Raw genomic sequence first — 14,810 nt, 5'->3', positions numbered from 1 at the left:
AATTTATTCAAATTACAGCCAACAATGCAGACAGTACAAAAACGCAGGCAAAACGCATACCCATTAAACAGTGGGAAAGTATCAGATGTAGAGTAAATCCGGTGTGTGCCACTGAGGCCAAAATTCAAGGTAAGACAACGACAAAGACGACAACGACAACAACGACAAAGACAGACAAAGAGAGAAGGAAAGGGGCAGGGGAGAGAGAGCGGGTGAAGGAAAGGAAAGAGGCAGGGGGAAGAGAGCGGGTGAAGGAAAGGAAAGAGGCAGGGGGGAGAGAGCGGGTGAAGGAAAGAAAAGAGGCAGGGGGGAGAGAGCGGGTGAAGGAAAGGAAAGAGGCAGGGGGGAGAGAGCGGGTGAAGGAAAGGAAAGAGGGAAGGGAGAGCGGGAGAAGGAAAGGAAAAAAAGGGGGGGGAGGGAGAAGAGATAAGGTACATCCTGTCCCTGAGCATCTATCCAGACCTGGTCACATTTCTCTCAACCTATACAGAGGCAGCTCTGTATTCTTTCCTCCAGGGAGGCAGCTTTGTATTGATAGCCTTCCTCCAGGTATACACAGTCAGAGGCATGGGCAATTTTCCAGGTATACACAGTCAGAGGCATGGGCAATTTTCCAACCAACAAGCATAAAAAAAAAAAGTCACATTAGGTGAGAAATAGCTTGGTATATCTACCCGCCACCACATCCTCCATTATACCCAGTAAGAGAAGGTCAGGGTCTCAAGGCTAAGTCCTACATGTCCTTAAGAACATCAACCACCGATTCCTAAAACTGATGCATCATAGTGCAGGATTACACCATGTGAAGAAAGGCGCCAGTAGGAGGTACCACAATTTGGCATAAGGTTTTCAAATGAGGGTATAAACTGGCTGTACATTGGGGTTGTACCAGGCTATGGAGGAATTTTAACTGTATGAACCAGTCTTCGGCGGATTAATGGAGGTCACATAATTGGAGGTCACATAATTGGAGTCCTCTAAAAGCTCAGGGATCTCTCTCCACCAATAAGTCAGAGTCAGTTTCTCTGTAGCTCAAGACCCTAAAACGGAGCTAAAGCAATACAGTGGTTTCCCTAGCACTCAGGTAAGAAGTGTTAATTTTGACATCAAATTTTGATTTGGTCATTGTCTTGACTAAAATATCATTTTAGTTTTAAATGCTGGGAATATGACCGTGAGTCCCACATCAATCTTGCAAGTAGACCTTCAGGCAGAGATCACAAACAATAAGGATGTAACCTTACCGGACAGTTGGACCCCCTGTTACGGAAGGTCAAACAGGCATGCGATATCCACCACCAGGAACAAAACTGCAACAGAATTCCTCTCCAATCGACCACAGACACCCCGGGTAACCATAGACCATGGACCCGGCGGACCTCACTGAACCCCAGGTGCACACAGGGGATGACTTTTTAAGCTCTCTCCAGGGTGATGGAGAGAGATTGAGAAAAACATGTCTTGCTTCCCTGCTGTATCTTCTCAAAATGGTGGCTAATTCACTTCCTGTAGAAATCCTACCCAGAAATCCTACTCTTTCTGGGTAGGATTTCTACAGGAAGTGAATTAGCCACCATTTTGAGAAGATACAGCAGGGAAGCAAGACCTGTTTTTCTCAATCTCTCTCCATCACCCTGGAGAGCGCTTAAAAAGTCATCCCCTGTGTGCACCTGGGGTTCAGTGAGGTCCGCCGAATCCAAGGTCTATGGTTACCCGGAGTGTCTGGTCGATTGGAGAGGAATTCTGTTGCAGTTTTGTTCCTGGTGGTGGATATCGCATGCCTGTTTGACCTTCCGTAACAGGGGGTCCAACTGTCCGGTAAGGTTACATCCTTATTGTTTATGTGATCTCTGCCTGAAACTACTTGCAAGATTGATGTGGGACTCACGGTCATATTCCCAGCATTTGAAATTTCCCTTTTATGGACTTAGGTTCACCTCCTCAATTTATTAGTTAGTTACCTATTTAGTGGCGCTGTACCATCCTTACATTTTTCTGGGTTTGATATACTTTGTACTAGCAACCTTTAGCATCACCTTTTTTGTGCGCAGCTTTCTTTCCCTTTATTGTATCATTTTAGTTTTAGTAATTTTTTAGTCAACAAATCTAATGGGTTTCAATTGTAATGCATTCAGGCATTTCTCTGGAATTTGCAACTCATACTCCTGGAGTAAAAATCCAACATGTAGTGGAGCTGGGGGAAGTAAATTGGAGTGATGGGGGGGGGGGAGCACACCACAGTTCCCAGGCAGACAGAGGAAGCTTGCATCTCAGCCAATCCAGCTAATCAGGGGGCTGGGGCTTGGACAGGCGGAGCTCTAAAGAAAGCGGATGTCATAGAGTTGGATAAATGTCCCTCCTTCACATTTTCACTGAAATGGATTGGATTCCAGCTTGTCAATTGACTTAAAATTCGAATTTTCTTCTACCTTAAAATCACTGAAAAAAAATGCAGCTGACAAATGATGAAAATATTTTCCTTGATGAAATTAACACTGGAAGGAGGAGTTCAATAGAGTCAGACTCAAGGACGACGGGCTCAGGTAATTGGGCAATTAGCACATGTTGCAATTGTAGGTAGCAGAAAGCCATATTTTGGGGCAAGGAGTATTTCTGCATAAGTAGTAAAGGTCATTACCCTTTCATTTATCATAACATGTTTCAATGTGGTAATCCCTCTAGTTGCCCACAGGTGCAAAGAATTTCCCCATAGAGTGAGGGGAGGTGAAAAAAGGTAGGTGAAAAGGTAAAGGGCACTCTAAAAGCCCCTAGGTTGGTGCCACACTCGATCATCCACACAAGACTAGTAACAGATGGGTACGTTTGTAGACTAAGCTACTAGGGGCAGCATACAAGCCCAACAACTCTGGCTCCAATCACCGGCCAGTTATGTCTAGGCTGAGAGAACCACCACCGAACTGACCAGCACTCTTCCCCAATAATAATGTTGGAAATTGGGATGATTCAAGCCACTACAGGACAGGGGCAATTGTAAGATTGTTCTAGCCAAATAGGGGGTTTGCCCAGCCCACAGAAACCAGAAAATTGTATCCCTACCTTATGGAAAATTATCCTTGATTATCCTGATACAGAAGCATGACAGTATACAGGTATGGGTAGACTCCACCCCCTCCCAATCACAGGACCAGTTATACTATATAAATCAATCGCCTCCACCAAGGCAGTAATCTCATAACTTTACTCAATGCAAAGCCATAAGGAAGGGACCTGTATGCGGTCATGCTTATGTATCAGGTAAGGAAAATTACCATCAGGTAAGTATACAATTTTCAGTTTTCCTGACAAGCATGACAGCATATGTGTGGGATGTAGCACGCCACAAACCACGAGGAAGGGTAATGCTGAAGTGTTTTAATCAACATATTAGATTATTTAGAACTGAAGTCAAACTACCACATTTTAAATGTTAACTTTATAATGGGCTAGACATTGTACGTGAACCTTGTTGGTGTCCTGTAGAATTCTGGAAATCTGAATTCTGCCCATGAGAGCACAATCCATCTGGTAAAATGGGCTCCGTGCTAGATTGATGAATTCATCTTTGCCATACAAGCCCATCAGACTACCTTGGCCCAATGCCATTGTCCTAGTGGACAGTGAGTCTGACACCTCCAGAAGGTCAGACAGTGGGCTCTTCAGGCCTGGCAAAGGGCTACTTCCATGTATTTCAACACCAAGGCCACTTCCAATGCTTGTGGGGACTCGCGCATTTTAAAGTTTGGACATGCTGGAAGGATGATGTTCTGACCCTGATGCAAAAGATTTGCAGACCTTTGTATGGCGATAAAGAGACTAGAGCTATTCTGTTTAATGGTAGCAATAAAAAGCTAGTTTACAGCTTGACGCTTGGATATCTGAAATCCTTCTACACGATAGCCATAAGAATTACTGCTTCAGTGCCACTGAGAATATTGAGGAAGTCCTATTCAGATGAATGGAGCATGGGACATGTTCAGCACTATTTTCACTGCAAGTCCCAAGGGGAAAGAATAATCTGTACAGGCGACAATCACTAGATCCCAGAAAGGGAGGACATGACCAAAACTCAACTACCACCTAATCCCACATCTCGGCTTCTTTGCAGACTAATCAGTCTTTACAGCAGAAAACAGGATTAAATTCTTAAAATTCTATGAGGTTTCCCATGTTCAGTATTTAAAACCCTGTTGAAGCCAGGCACCTGCTACAAACTTCATGTATACTAGAGGGTGAGATTCCTAGGTGAGCCCTAACCTCTTGTCTCCCAGCAGCTAGATCCAATTTGGCTGAATTTGGATATACACTTGGCCTCACGGTGTAAGGTCTGAAATTTCAGGAAAGAAAAGAAAAAGAAAAGGAAGGAGGTTCTCAGACCAAAGACTATTTGAGAACACCATGACCTGACAAGGCCACCGGTAAATTATTGCCCTCATCACAGCTGGATGACTACAGATCCTGATGAGCCTGGAGGCCACTGGGTCTGCTGAATAGAAAGTTCTGGGAAGCCAGAAGGCCTGGCAAATCTGAATTGGAGATACTTCTGACAAGTTGAATAATCTTGCATTCCTTAATGTTTATTTGGAGCATAACTGAGGCTCCCTAGGCTGTGTTGTCAAAACAACTTCCAACGCTTGGTAGTCACTGCAACTGATGTTGGACACAGTTTACCTCCAAAAGACCTAGTCCAAGGTCAATGACATGCCAATGGAGGACAAAGTGAATATATTGGTGGTGGCTTAAACCAGTTAATCTTTTCAGCTTTCATCAGCTACTTGGCATACCAAAGACTGCTCATATGCATGGTCACCTTCTCTGGTGCAGGAAGCGAATCTTCCATTACTTTGGAAGGTTGGAAATGTTATAATCTTGTTTTCTAGAGAGTCCAACAGACTGTATGGACTGCTGCAGACTACTTTTCTACCATTTTAAGACCATGGGATACCACAGAAAGGACTTGACCCAAGCTAGATTAATATGGTCAGCTTCTCTAGAGGGCAACCCGACAGTATTCTCCCGATTGTCCAGAACTGCTTCCAGGAATGTCATCTATAAAGGAGATTAGTTCACTCATTCAAATTTGATCAGAGCCTGAATTTTCCAGGACCTGGGAGGATGTTGAGCCACCTGCAGGCTGTTGTCCAAATAAGGAACACCTGTAGCTCTTTGCATGCAAGATGGCCACTACTGGCAGTAATGTTCTGGAATAGGTCATGGGTATGTGGAAAGGCCAAAGGCTCATGAACAGCCATGCAAAGATACTCGCAGCAGAAGCATGGGTGTACCGAAATGCATACATACAAACATCTGCTAGATCTAGACAAAACGCACAGCTGCCTTATCCAATGGCTTGAGTGATTGACTGCAACCACTCCATATGAAGTTCTAGATCTTGATCCTTCCTTGATCCTTCCATCTGCCTTCTTTGCCTCATTCACTGCTGCCTCTGACATGCAACTTGACATAGCATCTTGGCAGGCAAGCTAGCTAACCACAAGCCCAATACCAACCAGGATGATCATTGTAGTGAGATTTCCTTCAGCCTGCCTCTCCTGGCAGTGCCTTGAAATGCATAGTAGTTCCTTCAGGGCTAAAGAGGACTTGTCATGGTTAAATTAAACAAGTTGCCCCACTCAACTGAAGGGAAATGTCTGCAACTAGTCACAGTGATCCAAGAGCCTCAGCGCCAAGGGCCACCAAACAATTAGCTGTCCCCTGTGCAAGTGTGGGCATGGTCTGAGGCACATTAGACAGAAGCCATTACAGCTTAATCAGAGCACTGAAATGTACTCAGGCATTAGAACATGTTTATACATAGCAGTCATTTAACGTGTTTATACATAGCAGTCATTTAACGCAAAGTCATTAGTACTGAAGAGTTCTATATCACAGGCAAAGCATGGAAGATTTAATATATAGACAAATTAGCACTGGCACGTTACCCTACACCAGGCAAAGGGCATTGCCAAGGTTAATACAATAAACAAAGCATTTAAAGCATGAATACACAGTAAGCCAAGCCTACACCCATGCATTGTCGAGTTAAAAAGGAAAGACAACTCTGCAACAGCAAACACTGTACTATCCACTTATGCATTAGTAATACTACAGACCAAACCACAACCTGTGAGGCATTAAAACAAACAGACAGAACTGTGGACAACAAGCCAGCAAAGATTCCATACGTGTGATGCCTGCATTCAGCAGTGAAGGATAAGAATTGCCACAGGTATTTGTATTTGCAACAGCAGAACAGCAGCTGAGTACTATTGTCTCATGCACCATGTGGTGCGCCTTACCACCTGAAAACTTCATGGCCAGCAGGTAGTCAAACAACCATGAAGACAGACAAGTTTACAATCTCTAGAGACCAGCATCCTACGACCAAGTACCTGGACGTGGGCGGGGGGGGGGGGGGGGGGGGGGAGGAAGTTTACCCATACGTGTATGCAGTCATGCTTGTGTCAGGAAAGGACATTGTCTAACTTAACAGCCTTAGGGACAAAGTGGGGTGTTACATAGTTACATAGTTAGTGAGGTTGAAAAAAGACATCCGTCCATCCAGCTCAACCTATGGTGTGTGTGTGTTTGCTGTTAACTGTACATTGTATACCCCTGTATGTTGTGGTCTTTAATGTGCCCATCTAATAGTTTTTTGAAACTATCAATGCTCCCTGCTGATACAACTGCTTGTGGAAGAGAATTCCACATCCTTACCGCTCTTACAGTGAAGAACCCCTTACGCACTTTAAAAGGTTAAACAGCCTTTCCTCTAGTTTTAGTGAGTGGCCACGTATCTTATTGTATCTCCTTTCACTGAATAGTTTGTTCCTTATGCTAGGGTCACCAGTACAGTATTTGTACATTTATATATCCCCCCTCAATAGTCTCTTCTCCAGAGAGAATAAGTTCAGTGCTTGTAGTCTTTGCTCATAGTCATGTCCTCCATTCCCCTAATTATTTTTGTTGCCCTTCTCTGGACTCTTCCAGCCCATCCTTCCTGAGGACCGGTGCACAGAACTGGACAGCATACTCCAGATGTGGCCAGACCAGAGTCTTGTAGACTGGGAGAATAATATTTCTGGAGTGAATCCCCTTTTTTATGCATCCCAGTATTCTGTTGGGTTTGCTTGCAGCGGCTTGGCATTGCATGCCACTGCCAAGCCTGTTGTCTACCAGTACCCCCAGGTCCTTTTCCATCCTAGACTCACCCAGAGGTTCCCCCCCCTAGTGAGTAGCTTGCTTTCTGGTTTCTGGCCCCCAAGTGCATTACTTTACATTTTTCAACATTAAACCTCATCTGCCATGTAGTTGCCCACCCCATTATTTTGTTCAGGTCCGCTTGTAAGGTTTCCACATCCTGCATAGAAGATATTGGCATGCTTAGTTTAGTATCATCCGCAAATACTGAGATTGTACTAGATATCCCCTCCTCTAGATCATTTATGTACTAGATATCCCCTCTAGATCATTTATGAATAAATTAAACAGGATTGGTCCCAGGACAGAACCCTGGGGGACCCAGCTTTCCACACCCGCCCGGGGGGGGGGGGGGGGTGTTAATATAGGAATTTAGGCAAGCAATGTTTTATCAAATTTACCCTTTCAGCTGGTGTCAGAGGGCGGGATTTCCATGAGGTCTACTTTTACGCAAATTGGGACATCAGGGGATGAATGTTCTTTAACAGATAGGTCCCTCACCTGCACCCCAAGGGAATTTATCAACCCATTGGAGCGGTGTGTCTGGACAAAGACAAGGATGTAAGGGGGAAAGAGTACCAATTTATCCCAATTAATGGAGATCCAAAAAATTACCTAAATTATCAGTTCTTGCTAGAACCGCATGCAGGGAGGAAGAGGCATCAGCGGGATAAAGAGTAGTCAGCATACAAGGAAAGTTTCTCCTCCAAGGAACCCACCAGAATACCTCACTGTAGGGTCAGCGTAAATAAGGGTAGCTAAGGGTTCCAAGCCCAGTGAGAACAAAACTGGGGAGGGGCAACCATGCCACATCCCCCTGCCCGGGGTAAAGGAAGCCAAAAGCATGCCATTAGTCCGCACAGGGCCGCTGATAGGGCAGTACAACCAGCCCTGTTGTACCGGGCCCGGCTTCATCAGCAAGACAGGGGGGCCCGGGCAGCTTTATGGTTCATTCCTGCCTATAATAATAAATTGATTTCTATAGCTCACACTCCTGCTTCTACTTACTACCCAGGGTTAAATTAAGTTTCCCTGGGCCCCATCAGGTCAAATGAGGGTCGCAGGAGGCTGGAGCAGAGCAGGAACTTTTTTTTTCATTTTCGGGCGTAGGTACATGAAGTGCAGTTGCTGCACATTATAGATCCGGTCTGCCATCCGCCCGCCTACTGCCTATGCTATGCCCTCCCTGGCGGAGTGATTCTTTGTACCTCCGCTCCCTCAGCACTGTCAGCAGGTGCCGTGGAGTGAGGGAGAAGCTTCTGTGAGTTGGCTGAGAGGGAGCAGATCGGCATCCCAGAGGTTGGTGTGGCGGTGCACAGGCAAGTGACACAGTCACTGACAGGCAGCATGCCTGAAGGGGGACAATTGGGAGCAGGCAGGAGCAGCACCAGGTGGGTGCTTCAACACCTCCAGAATTTCTCATACCACCCCCATCTGCAGCCCATAAATGACAAGTGATGCTGGAGTACTGTCCTTTTGTGTTCCTTATCTTGTGGGCTGTCCATGTCCCAGGCTCAGCCACGCCCCCTCCCTGTGTGTAGAAGAGAATGCAGAGCTTGCACTGAAGTTTACAAGGTCTGTTTTCCTGTTTTGTAGTGCAGATGCCTAATGTGAAGGGGATGGGGGGGTGGCTGCATAGAATTGTAAGGGGAAGCTGTAGTGATATGGTGTCTACATAGGGGAAAACATTACTATTGTGTGACAATGTGAACCCTTACATTGTCAGCTTTATGTCTACTAAGAGCAGATAGATCTTATGGGGGATTTGAGGGCTTCAATATCTGCTTGTCGCTGAACTTTATTTTAAGCAAAGACTACTGTCCCAACTCACTGCAAACCTCCAGCATTATGTGTACACAGCCTGTAAGCATGCAATGTTTTCTAAATGAGAGTTCCCCCTGTTAAAGATGCATATAATTTCAGCAGGAAGAGGATACAGATTTTTTTACCCGGCTGTTTTAGTAGGGTATTTGTCCAGCACTTGGGCATGGTTCACACTAGTGTGATGTGTGTTGTGGCGATTTGAGTTGATGGATGAGGTCACCTCTGCCCCTTTGACATCTATAACAAACAGGGTCTGCATTAACTCCCATATGATGGAGCTTGGTAGGCGTATTGTGCACTCTCAAAATTATATAAAGTTGGCATAGTCTCTCATATATACTACAGTGCACTGTACATTTCTATAATGTCACCATCCATATTACCATCTACAACACACGGGCAGCAGTCAGCAGAGGTTCTCTATCACAGTGTGTCACATAGCATGGCTGGCACTGTTGCAGTGTCACAGGACATGGCTGTTGGGTGCTGATTTTGTTAACTCATTGGTCATAAGTTAAAAAGGTCAGCACCCAACAGCCATGTCCTGTGACACTGCGACAGTGCCAGCCATGCTATGTGACACACTGTGACAGAGAACCTCTGCTGACTGCTGCCCGTGTGTTGTAGATGGTAATATGGATGTTGACATTATAGAAATGTACAGTGCACTGTAGTTTATATGAGAGACTATGCCAACTTTATATAATTTTGAGAGTGCCAGCCATGATAGAACACCTGCTGACTGCTGCCTGTGTGTTAAAATTCTGATGATCTTAAGCTCCCTGTGTTGATGTTTGTTATCAAGGCTTTCACACAGAGTGGAATCTGTTTGTTCAGAGGGGGATCTGTCCACTGATCAGAGTGGGCAGATGACAGGTCTGTGACCACTCAGCTTATGTATAGTGGACATGGACACAGCCCACTCTGCTCTAAGGATGGCTGGTGTAAAAAAACAGAGGTTCGTTTACACCCAGCGGCTAGACGAAGGGGAACAGATTCCTTTCCATTTTGTTAAGCGGATCGGATTGGAGGTAGGTGGGTTTAAATGGACACAAGTATAGAGGGTCAAATTAGGTCCACCTGTAGAACGGACAGGTGTGTCTGATCAGTCCTGTCATGTGGACCCACCCCCAACCTTTTCCCCCCGAACTGCTTGCCGCCCATCCTCAGTCAATTTACTGCAGCAGGTTGGCACAGCAGGCTGGATTGCATACTTGTACTTCATCCAGCCTGTTCCTGCACTTTTCTTCAAGGCGGGGTCTTGGAAGGGGCCAGGGGCGGGGTTGAGGGTGGGACTGAAGGGGGCCCCGTCAGGTAGGCTGTACGGGGCCCCATAATTTCTATCAGCGGCCCTGAGTCCGCACTCAGGCCCTTGAGTTATGATACAGCATTCTAAGCCAGGAAAAAAATTTAGGATTTAGCCAAAGCGAGTCAAAAACCACCTAGAGCTAATCCCACTCATCTGAGTCAAATGTTCTCAAGAGTCTAAAAAGGAAGCCACCACCCCTGGACAGTCTGGAGCAGCCAAGGCCATATATGAGTGTAGGCGCCCAGTGTCAATATCTGTGCGGTGAAAGTTTGCTGAATGGACACCAAGCTCCTGGCCAACTACCTCAGAAATCAGGCGAACATAAACCAAGGTTTTTACCAAGCTTCAAGATCACCAGATTGCTCAGATTTAGAAAATGAAGCAGCTTCTAATGAGGCAATGCACATTGCATGAATCTGGGGGGAGGTTGGAACTTGATTCTTTGGCATAAGTTTTATACAATTCCTGAAGGAGCTCATCAGGGACAGGAGTCTTCCAGGGTTTGAGGGTACACAGGGCCTTTTGGACCTTTGCGCAGGATAGGAGAATCTAAGAATTTATTTTGTCATAATAGGCAGTCTCAAAACAGGGAAATCCACTGTCCCTAGGTATGTCTGAAGGTCATTAGCAGTATAAGTCACCAGGAAACTAAAGACCACCTGGTCTTAGAATATCAAATGTAGGTGGTGTGTTTCATGAAACACATGGTTCTAGCATACATGTAAAAGGCTCAACTTCTAAAGGACGCACCTGATGAACAGATCCTGGCGTAACCATCATCAAAAATGGTAAATCTTTTAAAGAAACACAATCTAGCATATTACTTGAAAGCACAAGTCCTGCAGGACACCAACAGCTTCCTTGCATTGAAGATCCAATAAGGCAAACATGTGAGCACTTGAGTTTGTGGCAGGGGTTTTCCATTCTTGGCTGCAGCACCTCATGCATAACCTAAAACCATGGGTAAAAAAAAAAAAAAAAGATTTAAATAAAAAAACGTAACCAGTGTACAGAATAGAGTAGATGCCTATGTAATATTTGCCTCTGAGGTTAGAAAGTGAACCCTGAAAGATCAGGGAACTAAGGTTTCCATTTTTAAACATAGAAAAGATGGGTCATACTTGGTGCTAACTGACTTAAGCTAGCAATGTACAGGTCTATAAGATTACATAACCGACAAAAGAAATTAACATACATTGCCAGTTTACATTATTTTCATTACAAAATATGTATTTTGTCAGCCATTTTAGTACCTTGAGTCCATATGGCTGACCACGTCTCTTTATTAAGACCGATAAATCCTTGCCAGTTTTCTTATTTATCTTTTGCACGGTTCTTGCCTTTATTTCAGACCAGTAAATCTCATCCTCAAACACAGTTAAAGCAAAAGGACTTTGAATAGTTTTCATTTGCATCACCTAAAAAGAAAGAAGAGTTAAGCAATGTTTTTACTCAATTACCAAAATTGCAAAAATAAAATTTAAAAATAAGCACCTTTATATCTGTGCCATCCAGACTGGCTGAACCAATGGAGTGAAATTTATCATCGGACCAGTAAATTCTCCAGCTCAGAAGGTCAAGAGCCAATCCTGTTGGCCAACCAAGTTGTGTATTGACTAGAATTTTCCTTTGGCTCCCATCCATACCAGCTCGTTCAATTTGGGACTCTGCTCCAATTTCAGACCAATACATTAATCTGCGTTTGACAAAAGAAAATTTTCAAAACAAGCCAGTGAAACTTGCCAGGTCATAAAATAATCAGAATAAGTGCCGGTTCACATTTGTGTGGCTTGTGAGATCGCATGTAACTCGGAGCGCACTGCTCCTTCATTACATGCGATCTCATGTGCGGATGCGAGTTCAGCCACACACTTTGTATGGCTGAATTTGCACTGTATCCGCACCAAACACGCACATGAGGCATTTTTCAGCCGCATTAGAATCGGATCGTACAGTGGTTCACACTTGTGCGATCCGATTCTGTGCGAACTGTCAGATCGCACTGCGATATGCGATCAAACTGGGTGTCGTTCACATTTAATTGACACCCCCTGCATATCGCAGTGTGAACTGCCAGATGTGCAGATGCGATGCGGGAACACGCTGCATATTCGCAGCGTTCCCGCATCGCGCAAGTGTGAACCAGCACTTAATATTTCAGGTAAAAAAATTTAAAGGAATTCAAACTACTAATGCTTCTCAGCATATACTGCAGCTGTGCCGAAATCAGAAAGCTTTTAGTTTACATTAGTCCAATTGTAACCAATCCAGCAGGTAGGCTGTGCATCTGAAGGTCCAGTTTTAAATGTATCGGCCGAAGTATCTTTAAGCAGTGGGAAAACTATTTGGAGCAAAACCTACATTGTGCACGCAGGGTAAGAAATAAAAAAATAATTTTTGTAAGAACATACTGTAAAATGAGCCCTCCCAACAGTCGCCGCCCAATGGTATTAGCCTTCACTAATGGGTAATGGTGCCCTCTGCAGGAGCAAGGCTGGGCAGATATTAGGTCAATACAAAAAAAAAAAAAAAAAAAAAAAAAAAAAAAAAAACTTGTACCTCGGCACACCGCTAGGGGGCCATCCCTCAGCCATTATCCTGAACCCAACTTGATATTACCTCAGTTTGTAGCAAGTAGTACCGGAACGCAACAACCCCCATTTCCAAAAAAACAGAGGGGGGGGGGGGGCGACTGTCAGAGGACTCAAAAGAATTTTACGTAAGTTCTTACAAAAATTCTATTTTCTCTTACGTCCTCCGACAGTCGCCGCCTGATGGTATTAGCCTTCACTAATGGGACGTCCCAAAGCAGTGCAGTTATGAGGGGTGGGAAAAAAAATGCAACCAACTCAGAAGGTAACAAACAGACAGGCCAGCAACAACCTGAGCCCAAAGAAAAAAACTGGAACAAACCCAGAAACAAAAAAAAAAAAAAAAAAAACACACACCCCAAGAAGGGACAGAAAAGGGTCCCCTCCAAACAACCGCCGCACTCAAAACTTTTGATGCCAAAAACAAGTTCGTAGAACTTTTTGAAAAGTATGCCCGGACAACCTCGCCGCCTTGCACACCTGAGATACAGAAGCCCGATGGCAAAAAAACCCAAGAGGCGCTGACGGCTCGAATAGAATGGGCTTTTACTGGAAAAGGAGGAATCCGACCCTAAATAGAATAGGCCTGAACAAACGCCTGTCTGATTTACTCAGACTGCTGAACAGACTCTGACGGACAAGGAACCTTGACCTCCCGGACCACATCTAGGGAATGCAAGACAAGTTCCGTGGGATGCTTGAGCCGAAACACAGCGAAGGCAACACAATATCTTCATTGAAGGTGGAATGAAGAAAACCCCCGTGGAATAAAAGACTGATTGGATCGCAGAACCACCTCATCTCCATGACGTATCAGATAAGGAGAAAGGATAGGGCCGCCAACTCAGACAGACACTCTGCGAGCCGACGTGATGGCCACCAGAAAGGCAACTTTACTGGGGCAACACCGAGAGTTATCTCTGATGTTTTCGAAGGGAGGTTGTTGTAACAGACAAAACCAAATTCAGATCCCAGGGAGGTAAGGGAGCTCTCCTCAGGGGAGCCAAATGCAGCACCCCTTGAATGAAGGTGCGGACCAAGGAAAGCGCCGTCAAAAGGACTTTGAAAAAAATGTGGATTTTTGTAAAATCTTACCGTAAAATCCTTTTCTCTTAGCTCATTGACAGACGTAGTCCTCGGTGATTCAACACCCTCGGGTTATGCTGCCCTCTACAGGAGTAGGACTAGACAGGAAAGAAAACGTTCTGGCCACACCCTAGGGGCAGTCCCAGAGGGTATATCCTCTCTCTCTCTCTGCCACAGCAAATCAGTTATGTCACAAAGCAGTGTTTAGAGAATTTAACCCAACCCAACTCAAAAACAGAGGGGCGGGTACTACGTCTGTCAATGAGCTAAGAGAAAAGGATTTTACGGTAAGATTTTACAAAAATCCATTTTTCTCTATCGCTCATTGACAGACGTAGTCCTCGGTGATTCAACACCCTCGGGACGTCCCAAAGCAGTACCACAAATGAGGGGTGGGAAAATGGAAATCAAATCCAATCTAGAAGGCCCAACCGGTGCCAACTAGAAGTTTACAATGCTCATCCTCAATGATGAGACTCAACAGAAATTTTTCAACAGAAAAAAACCCCCGAGGTAGACCACCGGTCTCCTCAAATTGCGGCCTGCAAAACCTTGCGGCCAAATGAGGCATCCGCCGATGCCATCACATCAATCTTATAAAATTTTGTAAAGGTATGTACCGACGACCAGGTGGCCGCCTTACATACCTGGACCACTGACGCCTGATGGCGATAGGCCCAGGAAGTACTGAGCGCTCGAGTGAAGTGTGCCCTAACAGGGAACGGAGGATTCCTGACCCTTAATAGAATAAGCCTGTACCACCGTCTGACTGATCCATGTAGATATGGTCGTGGCAGACACAG

The 14,810-nt window shown here is 45.0% G+C and overlaps 1 protein-coding gene across 1 annotated transcript in view; it reads right to left on the bottom strand.

Annotated features, from left to right (window-relative positions):
• Positions 1-14,810, bottom strand: part of LOC309544676 (low-density lipoprotein receptor-related protein 2-like) — a gene marked incomplete at its 5' end in the record, with an annotated part of 171,900 nt that overhangs the window by 27,567 nt on the left and 129,523 nt on the right. Inside the window, 3 exons of the mRNA XM_082243588.1 lie at positions 11,081-11,281; positions 11,584-11,748; positions 11,825-12,026. Coding sequence (XP_082099714.1) covers positions 11,081-11,281; positions 11,584-11,748; positions 11,825-12,026 — 568 coding nt within the window. The remainder of the gene's footprint in view (positions 1-11,080; positions 11,282-11,583; positions 11,749-11,824; positions 12,027-14,810) is intronic.

The sequence above is a fragment of the Pelophylax lessonae genome (assembly GCF_965119305.1).
Source record: "Pelophylax lessonae genome assembly, chromosome: 1".
Taxonomy (NCBI): Eukaryota; Metazoa; Chordata; class Amphibia; order Anura; family Ranidae; genus Pelophylax; species Pelophylax lessonae.
The sequence above is the reverse complement of the archived record's forward strand: the minus strand, read 5'-3'. Positions and strand labels throughout refer to the sequence as shown.